General features: G+C 44.0%; 2 protein-coding genes across 3 annotated transcripts in view; both read right to left on the bottom strand.

The window, feature by feature from the left end:
• Positions 1-22,760, bottom strand: part of LOC124132806 (G protein-activated inward rectifier potassium channel 3-like) — a 140,844-nt gene that overhangs the window by 95,823 nt on the left and 22,261 nt on the right. The window lies entirely within an intron of this gene.
• LOC124132845 (extensin-like) lies at positions 3,242-4,393 on the bottom strand. The gene has a single exon (XM_048392886.1). It carries the CDS (start codon positions 4,391-4,393, stop codon positions 3,242-3,244), a length of 1,152 nt encoding a protein of 383 aa, XP_048248843.1.

Raw genomic sequence — 22,760 nt, 5'->3', positions numbered from 1 at the left:
AATTTTAACTTAAATACTGGTACAAAACAGATGGACTATCTCGGTTCCTGGTTTTCTTTCACATGAGGACATCTACACCTAGAATCCTAAACCTGACAAGATTCAATCAAAGACCAAAATATATACCCCCAGCAGATGTGAATCCTGGTCGGTCTGTGGTACTATTATTGTCCAGTTGATCAAGTCGCCACAAGCCATGTACAGCTGTGTCAGGCAACACAATGCGGCTTCCATTGTCCAGATACTTCTGGTCACTGCTGGCCACATTGATGGGTTGATATATTCACTTGACAAATTATGGCATCGACCCAGATTGACTCCAACTGTTGGATTATAAAGTGCATTATATCCCAATAAAATAAGGTATGAAAGGCTGCAGTGATGGTGCGTTATCCATTAGCAGGTGAATATGAGATGTATGCCATAATGGCTAGGGTAGGCAGGCCGCAGTTACGGTAATCTCAGAAGCCCAATCACAATGAGTGCTCTCACTGATCAATAGTGGTGATGATATAAGCCAGAAATGCTTGCCAGTTATGAAGGGGTTCTTTGGAGCTAGAATATCAAGTTTGGGCTGTAAGAATTCATGAAAATTTGGATTTATAGACAGGTCTGATTGAATTCTGAATCATTCATGATGGGTTTGTCTCTGTGCTTCAGACTCAATCATACTGGCTTTGATCTGACCCTGGGTAGTAGAATCAACCATATTGGCTCCGATCTGACCCTGGGTGGTAGAATCAATCATACCGGCTTTGATCTGACCCTGGGAAGTAGATTCAATCATACCGGCTTTGATCTGACCCTGGGTGGTAGAATCAATCATACCAGCTTTGATCTGACCCTGGGAGGTAGAATCAACCATACCGGCTTTTATCTGACCCTGGGAAGTAGAATCAATCATACCGGCTTTGATCTGACCCTGGGTGGTAGAATCAAACAAACCGGCTTTTATCTGACCCTAGGGGGTAGAATCACACACTGGCTTTTATCTGACCCTGGGAGGTAGATTCAACCATACCGGCTTTTGTCTGACCCTAGGAGGTAGAATCAACCATACCGGCTTTTATCTGACCATGGGCGGTAGATTCAACCATACCGGCTTTTATCTGACCATGGGCGGTAGAATCAACCATACCGGCCTTTATCTGACCCTGGGAGGTAGAATCAACCATACCGGCTTTTATCTGACCCTAGGAGGTAGAATCAAACATACCGGCTTTTATCTGACCATGGGCGGTAGAATCAACCATACCGGCTTTTATCTGACCCTGGGCGGTAGATTCAACCATACTGTATTTGATCTGACCCTGGGCGGTAGATTCAACCATACCGGCTTTTATCTGACCCTGGGCGGTAGATTCAACCATACTGTATTTGATCTAACCCTGGGAGGCATAATCAAACACTTTGGCTTAAGTCTGACCATGGGAGGTCAATAACCATGGGTTTGATCTAAACCTGGAAGGTAGAATTAGTCATGTTGGCTGTGTGGCCATACGTCATACCTTCAGGGACTGAACCAACATGATGGATCTTGCAACAGGTTAACCTCCTTCCCAACCCCCCACCCCCCCCCCCCCCCCCCCCCCCCCTAGCTATTTTGGATTGGATGTGTTCAATATCTGACCAGGGACTACATGAGCAGTTATATTGGATATTACATGTACAATAGGCAGATCAATGATGTAAAACTGACAGGTGGGAAATCTTGGAGTCAGATGGGCGTGGGAATGGGTGCGAGGCTGTGTAGACTGTGTGAATTTGTGGTAGGGTCGATTGCGGTGGATAGCTGGCTGGATAGGTTGATCGGAACAGGAATAGTGAGTGGATTGGTGAGTGAGCTAGTGGATGGGTAGATTTGTTTGTTTGGTCATTTGTTGTTGGTTGGTTGGTTTTTTGTTTAACGCTGCCGCTGCTCTCAGCAATATTCCAGCTATTTGACAGGGGTCTGTAAATAATCGAGCCTAGACCAGACAATACAGTGATTGACATCATGAGCATCCATCCACGCAATTGGGATCGATGACATGCATCAACCAAGTCAGCGAGCCTGACCACCCGATCCCGTTAGTCGCCTTTTAAGACAAGCATAGTCGCCTTTTATTGCAAGCATGGGTTGCTGAAGACCTATTCTACCTCGGGTTTGTTGTCCAACATTGCACTCAATAATATTCCAGCTATATGATGACAGCATATTAATAATCAAGTCTTGACCAGACAATCCAGTGAATGATATTATGAGCAACGATCAACATTGTTGCAGTAAGTTGTCACGCTATCAACCAAGTCACAATGCCTGACCACCTGATCCACTAAGTCGCCATGTATGACAAGCAGAGGATGCTGGGGACCACTTCTAGCCCGGAATCCCCAAGGGTAGTCTTGTGGATACATGGTTGGACAAGTGTCTGTGATGAGATACTGACGGAGAGTCCTTCTTCCTTTGTCTATAACCTACCTATACCTATCACCAATCTTCAAATTATTTATAGGAATTGTAATAGGTAGATCTGATTACAAGAACTGCATGTCCAGAAGTACACCAGCCTTGTCCTCACAGTACAGATAAAGGAAGTAAGGAAATTACCTCCCTTGCTTCCCGGGGGTTCTGTCTGGCCTGTCTATGCAGGAAATCAAACTTTCAAAGTTTCAGACACTCCTTGAAGGCTTATATCCATTATCTAACTCGATAATCCTCGATATCTGACTATCCTCAGGTCAGTTGTAATATGAATGAGATTCCAGAAACATTAATGAAGATAGTGTTTGATTAATAGCTCATTTCTTCTCTAACATACAAGAGTAAATGGGTATGACCCAATGTCACTGTAACCACAGAAGACCAATTCCACTGAAAGCTCCATACAATCAATAGTTCTGACAAAATAAGCCAAAGGTGTCGGACAGGGATAGAGAAGCAAGGTCCGTGTTAGTTTCGTCACGTCCTGCCTACATTACTGACAGAACCTGATGGGGTTATTGCCTACATCACCTGACATGTTCACGGCTAGGGTGAAGGGCTGGGATGTAGACTAAATTGCTCAAAGGGTGATACAGAGAACTGGCCTGAGGCTGGGCTGTACGCACTGACGGTTGGTAGATGTTTGAGGATTTGAATAGGTAAGAAGACAAGGGGCGAGGGTAGCAAGACATTTGTGACCATGGTTATTGGGAGCATTTGGAGAGTGATGAAATTAAGTTTTAGGGATGGACGAGGGACTGACAGTTGGTAGGGACACTAGGGCTGAGAGCAGGGAGGTGCTCGCACTGCCTGTAAGTTGGAATTAAGAATAGTAGGTGGTGGGAGGTGATGATGCTGAGGGCAGGAAACCTGGGCTTGGGGCTGAGGGTAAGGAATAGGTAGTTGATGAGGGTAAAGAAGGGATAAGTGTTGAGGGAGGGTAGGGAAGGCTAAGGGCAGGGAGAAGAAGGGATAAGGCTGAGGTTTGGAGGGGCTGAGGGTTTGGAGGTTGGGAGGGGTTGAGGTTGGGAAGTGCTGAGGTTGTGAGGGCCTGAGGTTGGGAGGGCCTGAGGTTGGGATGGGCGGAGGTAGGGAGGGGCTGAGGGTTGGGAGAGGCGGAGGTTTGGAGGGGCTGAGGTTGGGAGGGGCTGAGGGTTGGGAGGGGCTAAGGATTGTGAAGGGTTGAGGTTGGGAGGGGTTGAGGTTGGGAAGGGTTGAGGTTGGGAGGGGCGGAGGTTGGGAAGTGCTATGGTTGGGAAGTGCTGAGGGTTGGGAGGGGCTGAGGTTGGGAGGGGCTGAGGTTATGAGGGGCTGAGGGTTGGGAGTGGCTGAGGGTTGGGAGGGGCTGAGGTTGTGAGAGCCTGAGGTTGGGAGGGCCTGAGGTTGGGATGGGCGGAGGTAGGGAGGGGCTGAGGGTTGGGAGAGGCGGAGGTTTGGAGGGGCTGAGGTTGGGAGGGGCTGAGGGTTGGGAGGGGCTAAGGATTGTGAAGGGTTGAGGTTGGGAAGGGTTGAGGTTGGGAGGGGTTGAGGTTGGGAGGGGTTGAGGTTGGGAGGGGCTGAGGTTGGGAGGGGCTGAGGGTTGGGAAGTGCTGAGGGTTGGGAAGTGCTGAGGGTTGGGAGGTGCTGAGGGTTGGGAAGTGCTGAGGGTTGGGAAGTGCTGAGGGTTGGGAAGTGCTGAGGGTTGGGAGGGGCTGAGGGTTGGGAAGTGCTGAGGGTTGGGAGGTGCTGAGGGTTGGGAGGGGCTGAGGGTTGGGAAGTGCTGAGGGTTGGGAGGTGCTGAGGGTTGGGAGGGGCTGAGGGTTGGGAAAGGAGAGTTGACAAGGGTAAGGAAAGGATATGGTGTTCAGGGAGTGTAGGCAAGGGCTTTGGGCTGAGGTTGGTAGGGCCTGAGGGTTGGGAGGGGCTGAGGGTAGGGATGCATGAGCACATTTTTGGTGTCACCAAACAATAATTGTTTCGTCTGTGACACATAGAGTCTAAATTTCATCTCAATTCCCAAACGTCCCATCTAAGAAAGCACAAAGACACATATGCAAATCATGTAATATAACTATCTCTGTTCCATTGGAAACATGAGAAAATACATGACATCTGAAAGTGCTCTAGTCAGATGTCTAGTGTTATCGAGACTAGATTAAGGATTGCTAACTGACCTGAATAAAATACAATTTAACCAGTCACAATAAGTTCAGCATACAGCCACACGGATTATTTCTCTTAAAACCAAATCAGACAAAATCTACCCTGTTCTAAAAGCCATTCACTCAGACCCTCCTATCTATTTGAATAAAAAATAGCATTATTGGAAGTAATGTAAGCAATGTCCTATGCATAGCTACCAAGTGCGAATAGTTTTAAATGCGATATCAATGCTGTAATTATTGTCGTAACAGCGGTTTGCATTGGAATCACCACACAGCCGCTATTGGAGCTGAAAGCATCGGCAACCGAACACATTCGGTCATATCCGTTGAATTCCGCAATTCGCCAAACTACAACACTGTTGTCACAGCACGCAAAACTTAAATGACAGTAGTGGAGAAAAGAAACGGGGGAAATATTTTTCATTCAATTCTTGTTTCCAGAGAATGTAATTCTGATTAAGAAGTTGATGCGCACTGAATGTAAATAATAATCCTCCTTTGATACAGATTATTCATTTTCGTCAAAAACGTATTTTGTATGCACTATCAATGTACATTGATGGGTGAGTGAGTGAGTGAGTGAGTGAGTGAGTGAGTGAGTGAGTGAGTGAGTACGGTTTTACGCCGCTTTTAGCAATATTCAAGCAATATCACGGCGGGGGACACCAGAAATGGGCTTCACACATTGTACCCATGTAGGGAATTGAACCCGGGTCTTCGGCGTGACTAGCAAACGCTTTAACCACCAGGCTACCCGACTGCCCCGTACATTGATGGGAGTCAAATGGAAAGCTTATCGGTCATAGAGCTGGATAAACGACTTCACCAATAATTTCATTCACTGTTAACATCTTAGAGCTAGATCTAGTATTTGCCCAATACTTGATATAAACAGGACTAATACAAAGGTCTGTCAGTCAATGTCAACAGTAGTCAAATCGTCTGTGGATGATTGGCACTTACACAATTTTTTTTTATCTATCTGTACTTTATTAACATATAACATTACCAGATCCCGATGTGTGTATTTTGGCTAACACACAGTTGCCAGGATGGTTTGGATCTGGTGGACAGATGGTAGAGATGTCAGACATCTTCAGAGTGTTCAGAGACCATACCTGACTACTGCCCATCTATTTGTGATAACTGATACAAGAAAACACGTCTCCCACTTTAGATAACAAATTCTGATGCATATGAATACTAGTTGCTTGATGCCATGGATTTTATGTTTTATAGTCAAGATTTCAGGTCAGACTGACCAAAAGAAAAGACTTCACTTGTTGCTTATTTGTTTTCTGTTTTTCCCCAAAAAGTATGGTCAACAAACTATGATCGACTTTTGAGGGATACAGTGGAAGTTATTCCGCTACGTTTGACCAAATTTCCATAAGCGGCTGTGCTCGTATTCCGCTTACGACTACTGTCAAATCCAATAGTGTTTCTTTTCATTCGCATAATAAATGTATTCAGTTCCAATATGGAAGCTATGCTACCATACGCTTTCATCTTTAACCCATTCAACACTTATTATTCAAATAGATAGAAGGACCAGACACTGGCTTCCAGATAAACAGCAAATTGACTTCAAGCTTGTCACGCCACCTTCAAGTGCAAAGAGAGAAAGGTCATTCTCTCATGCTGCACCAATTCTGTGGAATGCCTTTCAACTTCAAAATAAACTCTGCGAGACTCTGACAACCTTCAAGTCACATATAAAATGTATCTCTTTCAAAGTGCCACAACTATCATTTCTCTGTTCTTCACCACATGCATGCATCGGTATGTGGACAATTGCATTCTAAAAGTAACATTATTATCATTATTAATATCAGTATCATTATTATAATTATTCACACTCCGTCGCAGTGGTGACTCAGCATAACACCACTGCCACAGGCTAATTTGCATATCACGTGACCGGACTTTTCTCTTGTTTGTAAACAAACGCGCTTTTTCAGAAACCAGTATAGAACGGACTAATGCAAGTATTTGGGGGCGCTTTACATATTGTTTTGCATAACTATATAGATATGCTACTACAACTGCGACAGTGAGTTGCATGACAATATATATTTATGCATCAAAGTGACCGTGTCGCTAGCTCTCCGTTGGGCTTCGATGACAGCACGTGGAGCCGTACAACCAATGTAAACATAGGATAACTACGCAAAAACAAGTAGATTTTTACGTATTTGCATACTTTCTCAATGAAAGTTAACCATTCTTTGACATTTGTTTATGAAAATGTGTAGACTTGTCAAACATGAAACGGATGAAAAGCATATGCAATATCTTGAATGGACTGTGAAAGATGTGACGAATCGTCACATGGCGCTGGCCTGTGGCAGAGGTACTATGCTAGCTGGCTGCCGGCCGCATGGAACTCTGGGTAGGAGAGTGATAATTATTATCACATATTCATCACATATGTCATACACCCAACCCTTATCTAAAAAAGATCTTCTGACATGCCGACCGCCTCCGTGGTCTTGTGGTAGAGCGTCCGCCCGGAGAGCGGAAGGTCCAGGGTTCGATCCCGGGCCGCGTCATACAAAAAGACGTTAAAAGATTGTACTTGTTGTTACCCTGTCTGGCGCTCGGCATTAAGGGGCTAAAACAAGGACTGGTCGGCTCGGAGTCAGTATACTGTGTCTGAGTGGGGTATTCATGTTAAACTGCGGCATGGTATCTCAGTGAGCTAGCACTATAAATCGGCATCAGTCCGGACTAGTACAAGCAGCCACACACACACATACACGTGCATGCACGTCGCTATATAAGTGCAATAATCTTGGACGCGACGTTAAACCCAATTTCACCTCACCTCTGACATGCCAAATTTCAATCTTTCTTGATGAGCAAAAACACCCCCTTGTACAACAAAGATTTCTCCTAAGTCAGTCCCCACAAATCTCACCCTATGCCCTTGTTAAGTGGGTTGTAGATGCCCGTAATGTGTGATACTGTCAACATCCACCATGTGTTTTCATCTTCCTGACGCCGCCGTACGTGTCCTGGTCTCATCACACAGTCTCTTTAATCTCCTGCATGTTCACCTTCAATCTCCATGCAGAGACCGCCGATGGGTGAGGACAAAAGGGTAATGTCTTGTTTGCGATGCACTCACGCTAAACGTATAAACATCAGACAAAAGAACTTTATCTATATTTAATTGATTTTAGCATGATATAAGATAAGCTAATGCTGGTGCTTTCTTTGCGGAATAATGACAGAGTAATGAGATTCTGGCGGAAATGTGATTCAGAGACCAGAGGAGACGGTAACATCCACTGAACTTGATCAATGACAGTTCCATCACTCATTATCATCTCTACCACATCATTAGACAGGGGGGGGGTCCTCAGTCTGCCATGGGTCAGTCAGTCAGTCAGGCTCAACTTCTCATCTCATTCAAGGAACCACCCTTATAACTATGAAACCTTCCGTGATATCATCTACTGTCGGAGGTTCTTGATGTTAGGATAATGAGTTCTAAATATCTTTATTGCAGGGTTCACCTATGCTCAATGACGGAATGAAGTGAATCCGTTTTTTCAACTATATAAAAACCTGTACCTCCGTTGAAATAGTTACATTGTTTTAGCCTGGGTTTTTTCAAACATCTTCCTCCAATACAATTACTCGTTATTCCTGAATGAACTGTTCTTAAAATAGTTCCCTATCCTGGGCTTCGAACTCACATACAGCTCGGGTTGTATACTCCCCAGGGAGCTGAGAATGATTCTTGAGTGCACATTGATCCTGTGACCAGAGTAATAATAGTGCTTTGAGCATGACCCCGAATGGTGTGGAAATATGCTCAATATAAATAGCCTATTTATTATTATTATTATTATTATTATTATTATTATTATTATTATTATTATTGATCTGTACTTGTTGCCAAATCGGCCACCGAGGCCTACTATACAGGACAGTTTTTTGAAGCCATCCTTTGGCAATATTAGAAATTATTACCAGGAATATGTAATACGTGAGTGTTTTATTTGTGTAAACTAATTAGATAAAATTTACTCCTCCTGTTTTAATTGGGATTTGCCCTTGGAAAGAAAGCAGAGGGAATGTAAGACCGAGGCGAAGCTTCCCCTCAGCCTGCTCTCCAGTTATCCAATGGTCACCCATAATGTTTTCCCTCATCAAACATTTTGCGTGTCAAGAGATGTATTTGTTTCTGTCTGTCAGGCGAGAAACACCTGCCTTGTAGGATCTATCTATCAGTTACTTTATATCCTATGGTTGACAAAAGTCTGAAGCAAACATGCAAGCCAGGTCATCCAACCTTCCCCTTACTGTTCCTGTCTTTGGTACTGGATGATAGTCTGTCACTGATGTCGTGCTGTTGCTCAAACATCAGAATGAAAATTTAAGTGGCAATCTAAGGTTTCTGTTTTCGGAAGGGTGTGTAAGCAGACCCTCTAGTACGTGACAAGAGACACATTTTCTGATAACAAAACACACACTTACAACAGTATAAATCTTCTGAATAAGGCACTGTTGAGAAACAATATAAACCTGAACAAATAATACTCATGCATAAGAGTGAGTAAATGAGTTCGTCTTTTACGCCGCCTTTAGCAATATTCCTGCAATATCACAGCGGGGGACACCAGATATGGGCTTGACACATTATACCCATGTGGGGAATTGAACCCAGGCCTTCAGCAAACCCAGGCCGTGACAAGCAAATACTTCAACCACTAGGCTACCCCACCGCCCATCATGCACAAGATGTACATGAGGGTGCTGTGTAATCATTATCCATGGCATCAATGACATTAACTTCGGTTTTTCTCTCTACGTACATACATATTGACAGAACTGTGTAAATAAAATGAAAGATGGCAATCTACTGTCTCACGTCTTCTGAAAACCTATACCGACATATTTCATACAGAATATTCTTGAGACATTTGGCTGTGTACAGGGTACTGAAGGTTTAGTCATCAATGGACAAATCCATGTCCAAAACAACGTAACAAATGATGCCTTGAGCTCTTGACCTTTTCAGACTTAAGATAGCTAAATACAAGATTATTATGTCTGAAGAATACATCTGTACCCAACACCTACAAGCAGGATGGCATGACCTTATACGCAGCCGTCCCTCACACTAATGCCCTGATGATACTGCTTTTCCGCTTAAATTGCGAGGTTATTAATGGCTCCGATAAATTTCATTATTACTTCCCACAAACACACATCCTTACGTCATCGGAAATAGCATTTCAACAAATCCGTACTGAATTACGCAAGTTAATCCTGTTATTACACTATCTGGTAATATAAAGAGCTCATTGTTTTCCGGGACTTGTGGACTTATGTTTGTAATCTATGTTTGTAATGTATAACACAGCCAAAACACATATACTTTTGAATATAAATACTGACAGAATTTGGATAATTATAACACAACAAGGCAACTGAAGTGTGCACAATGACATCAGACGTCACAGTCTTGGTCAAGACTCACTGATTACACAACAAGGCAACTGAGGGGGTACACAGTGACATCAGACGTCACAGTCTTGGTGAAGAGTCACTGATTACACAGTGACATCAGACGTCACAGTCTAGGTGAAGACTCAGTGATTACACAACAAGGCAACTGAAGGGTGCACAGTGACATCAGACGTCACAGTCTTGGTGAAGACTCACTAATTACACAATAAGGCAACTGAGGGGTGCACAGTGACACCAGACGTCACAGTCTTACTGAAGTCTCACTGATTACACAACAAGGCAACTGAGGGGGTGCACAGTGACATCAGACGTCACAGTCTAGGTCAAGACTCACTGATTATACAACAAGGCAACTGAGGGGGTGCACAGTGACATCAGACGTCACAGTCTAGGTCAAGACTCACTGATTATACAACAAGGCAACTGAGGGGGTGCACAGTGACATCAGACGTCACAGTCTTGGTCAAGACTCACTGATTACACAACAAGGCAACTGATGGGGTGCACAGTGACATCAGACGTCACAGTCTTGGTCAAGACTCGCTGATTACACAACAAGGCAACTGAGGGGTGCACAGTGACATCAGACGTCACAGTCTAGGTAAAGACTCACTGATTACAGAAGGCAACTGAGGGGTGCACAGTGACATCAGACGTCACAGTCTTGGTCAAGACTCAGTGATTACAAAACAAGGCAACTGAAGGGTGCACAGTGACATCAGACGTCACAGTCTTGGTGAAGACTCACTAATTACACAACAAGGCAACTGAGGGGTGCACAGTGACACCAGACGTCACAGTCTTACTGAAGTCTCACTGATTACACAACAAGGCAACTGAGGGGGTGCACAGTGACATCAGACGTCACAGTCTAGGTCAAGACTCACTGATTATACAACAAGGCAACTGAGGGGGTGCACAGTGACATCAGACGTCACAGTCTAGGTCAAGACTCACTGATTACACAACAAGGCAACTGAGGGGTGCACAGTGACATCAGACGTCACAGTCTAGGTCAAGACTCACTGATTACACAACAAGGCAACTAAGGGGTACACAGTGATATCAGACGTCACAGTCTTGGTGAAGACTCACTGATTACTAAACAAGGCAACTGAGGGGTGCACAGTGACATCAGACGTCACAGTCTTGGTCAAGACTCACTGATTACACAACAAGGCAACTGAGGGGTGCACAGTGACATAAGACGTCACAGTCTAGGTGAAGACTCACTGATTACACAACAAGGCAACTGAGGGAGTACACAGTGACATCAGACGTCACAGTCTAGGTGAAGACTCACTCATTACACAGTGACATCAGACGTCACAGTCTAGGTGAAGATTCACTGATTACACAACAAGGCAACTGAGGGGGTGCACAGTGACATCAGACGTCACAGTCTAGGAGAAGACTCACCGATTACACAACAAGGCAACTGAGGGGGTGCACAGTGACATCAGTCGTCACAGTCTTGGTCAAGACTCACTGATTACACAACAAGGCAACTGAGGGGTGCACAGTGACATCAGACGTCACAGTCTAGGTGAAGATTCACTGATTACACAACAAGGCAACTGAGGGGGAGCACAGTGACATCAGACGTCACAGTCTAGGAGAAGACTCAGTGATTACACAACAAGGCAACTGAGGGGGTGCACAGTGACATCAGTCGTCACAGTCTTGGTCAAGACTCACTGATTACACAACAAGGCAACTGAGGGGTGCACAGTGACACCAGACGTCACAGTCTTGGTGAAGACTCACTGATTACACAACAAGGCAACTAAGGGGTGCACAGTGACATAAGACGTCACAGTCTTGGTCAAGACTCACTGATTACACAACAAGGCAACTGAGGGGTGCACAGTGACATCAGTCGTCACAGTCTTGGTCAAGACTCACTGATTACACAACAAGGCAACTGAGGGGTGCACAGTGACATCAGACGTCACAGTCTTGGTGAAGACTCACTGATTACACAACAAGGCAACTGAGGGAGTACACAGTGACATCAGACGTCACAGTCTAGGTGAAGACTCACTCATTACACAGTGACATCAGACGTCACAGTCTAGGTGAAGATTCACTGATTACACAAGGCAACTGAGGGGTGCACAGTGACATCAGATGTCACAGTCTAGGTCAAGACTCACTGATTACACAACGAGGCAACTGAGGGGGTACACAGTGACATCAGACGTCACAGTCTAGGTGAAGACGTACTGATTACACAGTGACATCAGACGTCACAGTCTAGGTGAAGTCTCACTGATTACACAATAAGGCAACTGAGGGGTGCACAGTGACATCAGACGTCATAGTCCTGGTGAAGTCTCACTGATTACACAACAAGGCAACTGAGGGGTGCACAGTGACATAAGACGTCACAGTCTAGGTGAAGACTCACTGATTACAGAAGGCAACTGAGGGGTGCACAGTGACATTAGACGTCACAGTCTAGGTGAAGACTCAGTGATTACACAACAAGGCAACTGAGGGGGTGCACAGTGACATCAGACGTCACAGTCTAGGTGAAGACTCACTCATTACACAGTGACATCAGACGTCACAGTCTTGGTGAAGACTCACTAATTACACAACAAGGCAACTGAAGGGTGCACAGTGACACCAGATGTCACAGTCTTGGTGAAGACTCACTGATTACACAACAAGGCAACTAAGGGGTGCACAGTGACATCAGACGTCACAGTCTTGGTCAAGACTCACTGATTACACAACAAGGCAACTGAGGGGTACACAGTGACATCAGACGTCACAGTCTTGGTCAAGACTCACTGATTACACAACAAGGCAACTGAGGGGTGCACAGTGACATAAGACGTCACAGTCTAGGTGAAGACTCACTCATTACACAAGGCAACTGAGGGGTACACAGTGACATCAGACGTCACAGTCTTGGTGAAGACTCACTGATTACACAACAAGGCAACTGAGGGTACACAGTGACATCAGACGTCACAGTCTTGGTCAAGACTCACTGATTACACAACAAGGCAACTGAGGGGGTGCACAGTGACATCAGACGTCACAGTCTTACTGAAGACTCACTGATTACAGAAGGCAACTAAGGGGTGCACAATGGGATCAGACACTAACAAGGAACACACAATGGGATCAGACACCACAGACTTGCTGAGGAGCCCTGTGATCAAAACAATCACCTTGTCAAAAGGAAATCATTTTTCTCCTGAACCTTCAGACAAGATCATTATGCAGGTTTGTCTCTTGCTCCTCTATATAATCTACTTTCTCTCATCAGACTGAGAGCAACCAGTATTCATTACCATGAGTTTGTCTTTCCTCATTATAATGCATGAATCAGTGAGCTGCGTCGAAAGCGGCAGTATTTTAGTCACATTATGGCATGCCAGCCCCAAGAGAATATGTGGTAGACATGTCCCATATATGTGTGTGGTGCTGTCGTAACAAGTTAAGCACTCAAAGTGACATCCACTAGATCCTGGCTGACTAAGGGACACCACTCATGATTCAGGACGATGTTTCACCCATTGTGACAGCAAGAATGTAATTGGGTCATTCTTTGATTCAGGGCGAGGTTCCGCCCATTGTGACATCAAGAAAGTAATTGGGTCATTCATGAATGTGATAGTCTGTATTGTCCAAACACAAGCAAGATTCGCCGTCTTTTGCCATACTTTGTTTCAGTAAGAAAAATCAATTGCGTCTTTTGATGCTTGACTTTCTTTGTTGTTGATTTTCCGAAGTTGCGAATAGAAAGCTTTGCTCATGTTGGCCAATCGTAATATTGCTTGTAGATAACAAGAACCATTCAAACAGCCTGTTTTACATGTCAGGTGGTGAGGTGAGGTGAAATGGGGTTTAACGTCGCGTCCAAGATTATTGCACTTATTTAGCAACGTGAATGTACGTGTGTGTGTTTGTGTGGCTGCTTGTACTAGTCCGGACTGATGCCGATTTATAGTGCTAGCTCACTGAGATACCATGCTGCAGTTTAACATGAATACCCCACTCAGACACAGTATACTGACTCCGAGCTGACCAGTCCTTGTTTTAGCCCCTTAATGCCGAGCGCCAGACAGGGTAACAACAAGTACCATCTTTTAACGTCTTTTGGTATGACGCGGTCGGGGATCGAACGCCAGACCTTCCGCTCTCCCGGCGGACGCTCTACCACGAGACCGCGGAGGCGGTCCTTTTACATGTCAGGTACTGCAACCAAGCTAAAAGCGATATTTCATTCTGCTGTAATATGAGAGAATAATGAATGTCCCACGCATTGTGAAGGACCTCGCTTTGCAACATTGCACACTGCTCAGTTCAGTATGAACACTGGCAAAAGAAGCACATTGTCGAATATTAATGTCATAAAATAATGCATGTTGAAGTTTTTGAGATCCTTTCGTATTAGCAACCATGAACCCAAATGTCACATGTGGGTGAAAATTCTGGCATCATTATTGAAAAGACACTTCATTGCTGCACTCTAGAATGAACACTGCAGCATTGTGTATTGTGCCATAAGACTACTAAAAATTGAGATTCATATTCGTACCTAAAGGCGACATAATCAGTGAACATACACTCTCGAACAACCTGAAAAGTTGACAGCAAGTTTTCATCGAACTCGTCAGCATATCTAGTACTACCTGTTACATCTATCATGAGTAAAGGCCAAGGTCAACATAATGCTGGCCATTGAAATTAAGGAAACAGGAGGAGGATGACATTCTCTTGATGTGAAATATTGAAAAGTTTTCTTCTCTCAATTTTCCCGGTCACTGTGGAACTTTATGTCCCAATGCAGGGATTATCCTGCAAATTTTTACAAGCGAACGCTTTAACCACTGTCTCTTACATCCCCTGGATGACGGGATGAAGAGTGTCTTCCGTGAGTGTTGGAGTGTTGCCGAAGCCTGGAGGTAAATCCCTAGTGGGCAAAAGGAGATTGGGCAAAAGGAGATTGAGCATAAGGAGACGTCTTTTCGGATTTAAGATGAATGCCAGTGACAGGATGGTGAACAGCTTGTCTGGTTGACCTGGAATCTGATTCTTCACAATGAAGTCCCAGCGAAGACCCAAATGAACTGTGACATGACTCTGCTTCTCAAGCAAGAAGACGTCAAGAGCATGTATCTCACTGACTCAATCAGCTGTTGCTAGAGCCAGGAGGAAGGCCGTCTTCAGGGTGGCGTGCTCAAGATCTTTCTGGTCAGGTGACCCAGGATGACATTCAGGTCCCAAGTAGGTTGACGAAACCGGACTGACTGGTCAGCAAGCAGATGACGGCCTGGAGTTCTGCAACCCTGGAAATCCTCGAGCCCGTCGTGGTAGTGATGACTGAATTGATAGCCACGAGACCCTTAGGCTTCCTGGTAAATCAGCAAAGCTGTTAGCATTCGGAAACCTGTTGTGGAGATTGTTGGAGGAGTGGTGTCACGACCACGACAATATCCCTCAAAGGTTTTCCATTTATGATCATATAACTCCTCAGTGGAGGTGCGACGAGCTTCGGTGATGGTCTTGGCTACTTGTCTCGAATACCCCTTAGCAACTAGTCCCCTGGAGATGAACCAGACGCAGAGATGGAGGGTTTCCGACGGTGGGAGTGGGGCACTTGGAAAAGGTCCCTTTGAAATGGTACATGATGGTACCTTCTGTTTGCGATGTTTACCAGAACGGTGAACCAACTTTGTGCTGGCCAAAAAGGTGTGATCAGATGGAGCTGTGCTTTGGTTACTACCTTTTGAAGTACCCACGGTAGTAGGCTTGTCGGGGGAAAGGCGTAGGCATTGAGGTTCTCCTACGATATGGCTGGGGCATCATGGTTCCATGCCTCCTGATTAGGGATGGGTGAGGGGCAAGGCAGCAAATCCACTGTTAAATTATTGGATGTAGATGCCATTCTGACGGTCTGGATAGGGAGTCTGCTATGACATTGTTGATCCCCGGGATGTGTCTTGCTCAGACTTGAAGACACAGGCAGTCAATCGGAAGAACTCAATCACCAGACACAGAGAGGATGCTGACTTGGTCGAGCCCATCTTGTTGACATACAGGATGACTGAGATGTTGTCTGATTGGACCATGAAGTGCGATGCCTGGAGATCTTCTGCCCAATGGGATACTGCCAGAATGACCACCTTCAACTTCAGGTTGTTGATATGGAGGGTTGTTTCTTCTACGGACCAGCACACTGCAACCTGAAGATCCCAAAGGTGAGCTCCCCAGCCAATGGTTGACCCAAGTGTTGAGTCAGGATGAATGGCTTCAAAAAAATGTTCGACTTCTGCAGCCACAACTGAAGATGGTGCAGTGAAAGCAGGAGACGGATGTGAATCCATCCGTTGTCGTCCTGGAGATAGGGCTTCAGGAAACACTGAAACGGACGTAGATGGAGTTGGCCCCTCTGAGTGATTGTTTGTGCTGACCTTTTGTTTAGGAGAAAATGAGTGTCAATGCAGATGAAACTATTATATATATATATATATATATATATATATATATATATATATATATATATATAGAATGTCTAACAGTTAGATGTATGCCATTTTCAATCGTGCTGAATGAATGTTTATACAATATCTATGACTAATATGCAAGTTGCAGAGTCTCTGCCCAATGTGATAAAATAACAACTTTTACCATTGCACACTCATAACTAATCCAGATCAGCTTGACATTTCTTCAGCTATATTTATTGAAGAATTGTTTCTGTTGCAAAGCCACTTGATCTATGTCATAAATTGGTCATAAAGACTGGTACCAAGTGTTGTAAACTTTAAAGTAAGTTACACAATCAGGTAGTTTCTTTTCTTCACCTGCCCACTCTCTTGCTGGTTGAGGTTGGAGATGAGAAACCCGTAAAAAAAATGCCTCTGACAAAACGAAGCAACAGAAAACAGGAGATATAAATACACAATGCCCAAACTGCATGTGTCTCTATGTCATAAAATAAAGACTATCTTACGTACACAGACACCTTAAAATTCAATCTTTGAAAAACTCAAACCAATCAACATTACATGATGTGAAAGAAGTCGTACTTTCTAAAGACCCTTGATACACAGAAAGTAATGCATCGTGCACATAATTAATCAAAGCAACCAAGTATATCCAGTAGCTCAGCTCCATATCTGCAACAAAGAGTAAGGGCCCTTGGCTGTTCTCACAGGATTATCAAACATGATACCACACAACTAATGAAGAACAAAACGATGACCAGCAGCCAATCTGACTGTGGGCGGCGTGGAACCCTCCCAGGATGTAACTTTGAGTCTTCATCTTAAAAAGGAAAAAATTCAAATGACCTTGACCTTCATGCAGACCGATATTTACATCAAGAACATGACATGTATGTTTAATGATGATCCATCTGACGCTGTCTGAACATTCTCAGTTGATCGTAGGGACGGACCATCATGCACCTCTTGGACCTCCAAGCATAATCACCTGCTGACATACACATGGTGAGGCAGACGTGACAAATCTATCTTTAGGTACTAATCAGCCTCATGTCGGACGGACAACAAAATGCTTAAGCTGAGATTAACTACAGGTTTAAACTGACAGATTCCAGTCACCAGGGAGGGACAATCAATAGATGGAACAGCGAATCCGATGAACGCATGCTTTATGGTAAGTTCTGTAATGTAAGGGGCTTTTAAGACCAGACAGAAATGTAACTTGAGGATGGTGGTGACCAATGGTTAGGTGGACTCTGACTAAGTTACTTCTGTCACTGTCTGAAGGACATCCCACTATGTCATAGAAGCAGTGCCAACACATGCATACAGTCAAACCCCATTAATCCAGACAGTGCCAACACATGCATACAGTCAAACCCCATTAATCCAGACAGTGCCAACACATGCATATAGTCAAACCCCATTAATCCAGACAGTGTCAACACATGCATAGTCAAACCCCATTAATCCAGACAATGCCAACACATGCATACAGTCAAACCCCATTAATCCAGACAATGCCAACAAATGCATACAGTCAAACCCCATTAATCCAGACAATGCCAACACATGCATAGTCAAAACCCCATTAATCCAGACAGTGCCAACACATGCATACAGTCAAACCCCATTAATCCAGACAGAGCCAACACATACATACAGTCAAAACCCCATTAATCCAGACAGAGCCAACACATGCATAGTCAAACCCTATTAATCCAGACAGTGCCAACACATGCATACAGTCAAACCCCATTAATCCAGACAGAGCCAACACATACATACAGTCAAAACCCCATTAATCCAGAGAGTGCCAACACATACATACAGTCAAACCCCATTAATCCAGACAGAGCCAACACATGCATAGTCAAACCCTATTAATCCAGACAGTGCCAACACATGCATACAGTCAAACCCCATTAATCTGGACCGTGCAGTTTCATTTGTGTTCAAACAAGCCTGAATTAAGAAATCACTGGACTATATATAACCATTCCAGATAGTAATTTGAAGACATTGTTACCAGATGAACAGGGTCTGGACTAACAAGGTGTCACGGTGAATTAACGTTAACAGATTAAAACTGTAAACATTACAAAATCAGTAATATCGTATCAGCGCAATAATGCAACATAAACCCTCCCATTCTGTTACCAGCCAATCAGGAAACAGCAATCCTTTAATCAGGCATGGCCTTAAAAAGAAATCAGCAAAACAATTGCTTGGATAGCCAATCAAAATGCCATGGAATCACTTGCAATTTATTTATATAGACTCTATAGATACATAGTGAAAGCTGTGCAGCATTAAAAATGCCAAGTTATAACTCACCGAAACTGCCAAGTTGAAATGTGAGGGTGTGCATTTAACGCCACGGTCAGCAATGATCGAGCTATATAATGTTGACTTGTAAAAATCTCATCAGGGTCCTATAAACTTGTGGTTGATAGCATGAGCAATGATCAATGCCACCAGAGTGAGTGTTCCAGTTATATCATGACATTTCAGCTTAATGTGGGAAGAAAGCCCAAAGTGATGCAGGTCTCATTATGGTGACAAACCCAGAAACATTATCATGGCTAATCACAGGTTCTGGCACATCAACTCTTACAACAAACATGGAATACTATGGGGATCTTCTCTTGCTGGGAATCCCCACAGGGTGACAGAATACAACATGTGCAGACGGCAAACTGTCAATGTCTTACCACAATCCTAACTGGATCAGGCAAACTGGGATTCAATCAGGCCATAATACATTTATTACTGTGATTCCCTCTCCTCCGTCTCACTACAAACAGCCTGCCTCACATTATTCCATTATACCACAGTTCCAAAGAAAATCACTGAATGTGTTGTCCTATTTCTTTACTTTCTTCTCCTTGATTTTGGTTTAACAGGTCCAGACGTAACACCAGATTTCAAGGCCTACGCAAATTTCAATGCTGAAATCAGATTACTGGGTGTTTTGATGTATATTTGACATGCATGAAAAGAAGGATAAGTCTTCCCTTAAGCAATGTAATTCTTTATTGGCACCTTTACCTTGAGATTTCAGTGATGCCTTCAAATTACAAGGTAAGTCATTATCACACTCAATTCACGATACACCTTGTAATCACAAGGTAAGAGAGGTAACCCATTCAAAATGGCGGCAATATTACGAGTGCTAGAAAACTTTCAGACACATTTTCTCTGTTAAATGCAATAACTTTAAAAGTGCCAAAAAGGAAAGTGCTCTACATTCATTTCTAACGTTATTTCTTGCATTTTAACTTCTCTAAATTAAAAAAATGGACCGTACCTCAAAGTCTGAATACGGCAGACGTTAACTGGATTCACTAGCAAGGTAATGATTTGATTGGTTTATCTGGATCCTCTCATGTCATATCGAAATGATTTGTAAACTAAATTTGCTGAAAACAAAACTTTACAGTATTTTGAAGATATATAAGGTGTTACATGATAATTATGTTCCAGGCCGATGGCAAGCCATAATGATACAAGAGAGTAGTGGTTGATATGACAAATTTACTTACAACTTCAAATCTGGTTTTGCATCCGGACCTGTTTAATGCTGCCAGCTTAATGTTGGAGGAAAGCCTGAAGTGATGTAAGTCTCAGACGTTTACAACCTCACTGAAATATTTCTTTCAATACTATGAAACCCATCATCAACAGTTATTGTAGACAGATTTCCTGAAAAGTTTGTTGATCTAAAAAGGAATATGAAAAAGTAAAATGCCTCCAATATATGCACGAGTTGGACAAAAACTGAATCCACTGTGGCCAATGAAAACTTTCTACTTGTGCAATAATTAGCGAGTATAGTCTTATGCCGCTTCTAGCAATATTCCAGCAATATCACGGAGAGGGACACCAGAAATGACCTTCACACATTGTACCCATGTGGGGCATCGTACCCGGGTTTTCAACATGTTGAGCGAACACATTGACCAAAAGTCTACCCCATCGCCCCGTGTACAATTGACAAACAAAGAAGGTCATCCCCCTCAACAACATCCTGAGTCCGATACATGGTCAGCTTGTTGCAGCTGATGCCTACTTCACTCAGCTAAAGATGCTGTTGACCAATGCCTATTTCAGCATATCCATCAGACAAGAACAATGATTACATAAATGACCATTACCATTACCATTTGGAAAGCCCATTGAGGACAGATGTACTCTACTTATACACAGACATTAACCATTGTAAAGTCTTGCCTTATGGGGAGAAGCACTTAAACGGCTTAAGGATTAACTATGTACCGAGTCCGGTTGAATTTACCACGTTAAATCTGACTTTGGGCTGTCACATTCACTGACAGACAGTAACATGTAACATCATCTAACTGTTATAGAAATCTATACAGTGGAGGACAGGAGGCATGATATTCGGGAGTCATAATCACTATCTGTCTGTCTGTCTGTCTGTCAGGGATCAGGGACGCACCTGAGTTGTAATCACTGTCTGTCTGTCTGGGATCAGGGACGCACCTGAGTTGTAATCACTGTCTGTCTGTCTGGGATCAGGGACGCACCTGAGTTGTAATCACTGTCTGTCTGGGATCAGGGATACAGGAAGCTGAGTTGTAATCACTGTCTGGGATCAGGGACGCACCTGAGTTGTAATCACTGTCTGTCTGGGATCAGGGACGCACCTGAGTTGTAATCACTGTCTCGGATCAGGGACGCACCTGAGTTGTAATCACTGTCTGTCTGACAGGGATCAGGGACGCACCTGAGTTGTAATCACTGTCTGTCTGGGATCAGGGACGCACCTGAGTTGTAATCACTGTCTGTCTGACAGGGATCAGGGACTCACCTGAGTTGTAATCACTGTCTGTCTGGGAAAAGGGACGCACCTGAGTTGCAATCACTGTCTGTCTCGGATCAGGGACGCACCTGAGTTGTAATCACTGTCTGTCAGGGATCAGGGACGCACCTGAGTTGTAATCACTGTCTGTCTGGGATCAGGGATACAGGAAGCTGAGTTGTAATCACTGTCTGTCAGGGATCAGGGACGCACCTGAGTTGTAATCACTGTCTGTCTCGGATCAGGGATACAGGAAGCTGAGTTGTAATCACTGTCTGTCAGGGATCAGGGACGCACCTGAGTTGTAATCACTGTCTGTCTGGGATCAGGGATACAGGAAGCTGAGTTGTAATCACTGTCTGGGATCAGGGACGCACCTGAGTTGTAATCACTGTCTGTCTGGGATCAGGGATACAGGAAGCTGAGTTGTAATCACTGTCTCGGATCAGGGACGCACCTGAGTTGTAATCACTGTCTGTCAGGGATCAGGGACGCACCTGAATTGTAATCACTGTCTGTCTGGGATCAGGGATACAGGAAGCTGGGTTGTAATCACTACATGGAAACAAACAAGAATTCTGCCTCGTGTTGATGTTTATAATAACCTACCAGCACAGACAAGAGTCTATGGTCATTTCATGACACAACATCTCCCCAGCTACCCACACTACTCATATTATACTGGGCTGAGTACAATAGGGAAGTTGTGGTTGACTAGGCAATGATCTTGGTGTCATACTGCCGTGACACAACAAATTACTCATTAACTGTTGATTCAAAACCAAGCCCTTTGTTGTATTGACCTACCAACATGACAATGAAATCATTGAACTTACAAACAATGATTTTCAACACAGAATAATTAACAAGGTGTCGGCAGCTGGATAATGTTAAATTCCTCTACACCCATGAGCTGCCTACACACATGCATGGCTGACTCCACATCCTTCATCTACGCAGATTAATTACACCTGTTGTCACCTACATTCTCATTACAGCCATCCCGGTGATACAGTAAATCAATTTTCAAGTGAGACTTCATATGGGACATGTACCAACCACGGTGTGTGTTCCTTTCAGTACCACATTTCATTTCTATCTACAACTTATTTTACACAGACAAAGCCCAATACATGTATGTTTCTGTTGTCCACTTTCAAGGTATTGTATACAGACAAGGCACAATGCATGAATGTGTCAATAGTTAGCCTATAGATCTTTAGCAAAGTGGTTTGTTGGTTTATTTGTTTGTTGTTTAATGCCACACTGATCAAAATTCCAGCTATATGACGCGGTCTGTAAATAATCGGGTCTGGACAAGACAAACCAGTGATTGACATCATGAGCATCGATCCACGCAATTGGGATGAGAT

Source organism: Haliotis rufescens, unplaced genomic scaffold (assembly GCF_023055435.1).
Source record: "Haliotis rufescens isolate VD_foot unplaced genomic scaffold, xgHalRufe1.0.p SCAF_11, whole genome shotgun sequence".
NCBI classification, from domain to species: domain Eukaryota; kingdom Metazoa; phylum Mollusca; class Gastropoda; order Lepetellida; family Haliotidae; genus Haliotis; species Haliotis rufescens.
Note: the sequence above shows the minus strand (reverse complement) of the source record. Positions and strands in the feature narration are given on the sequence as shown.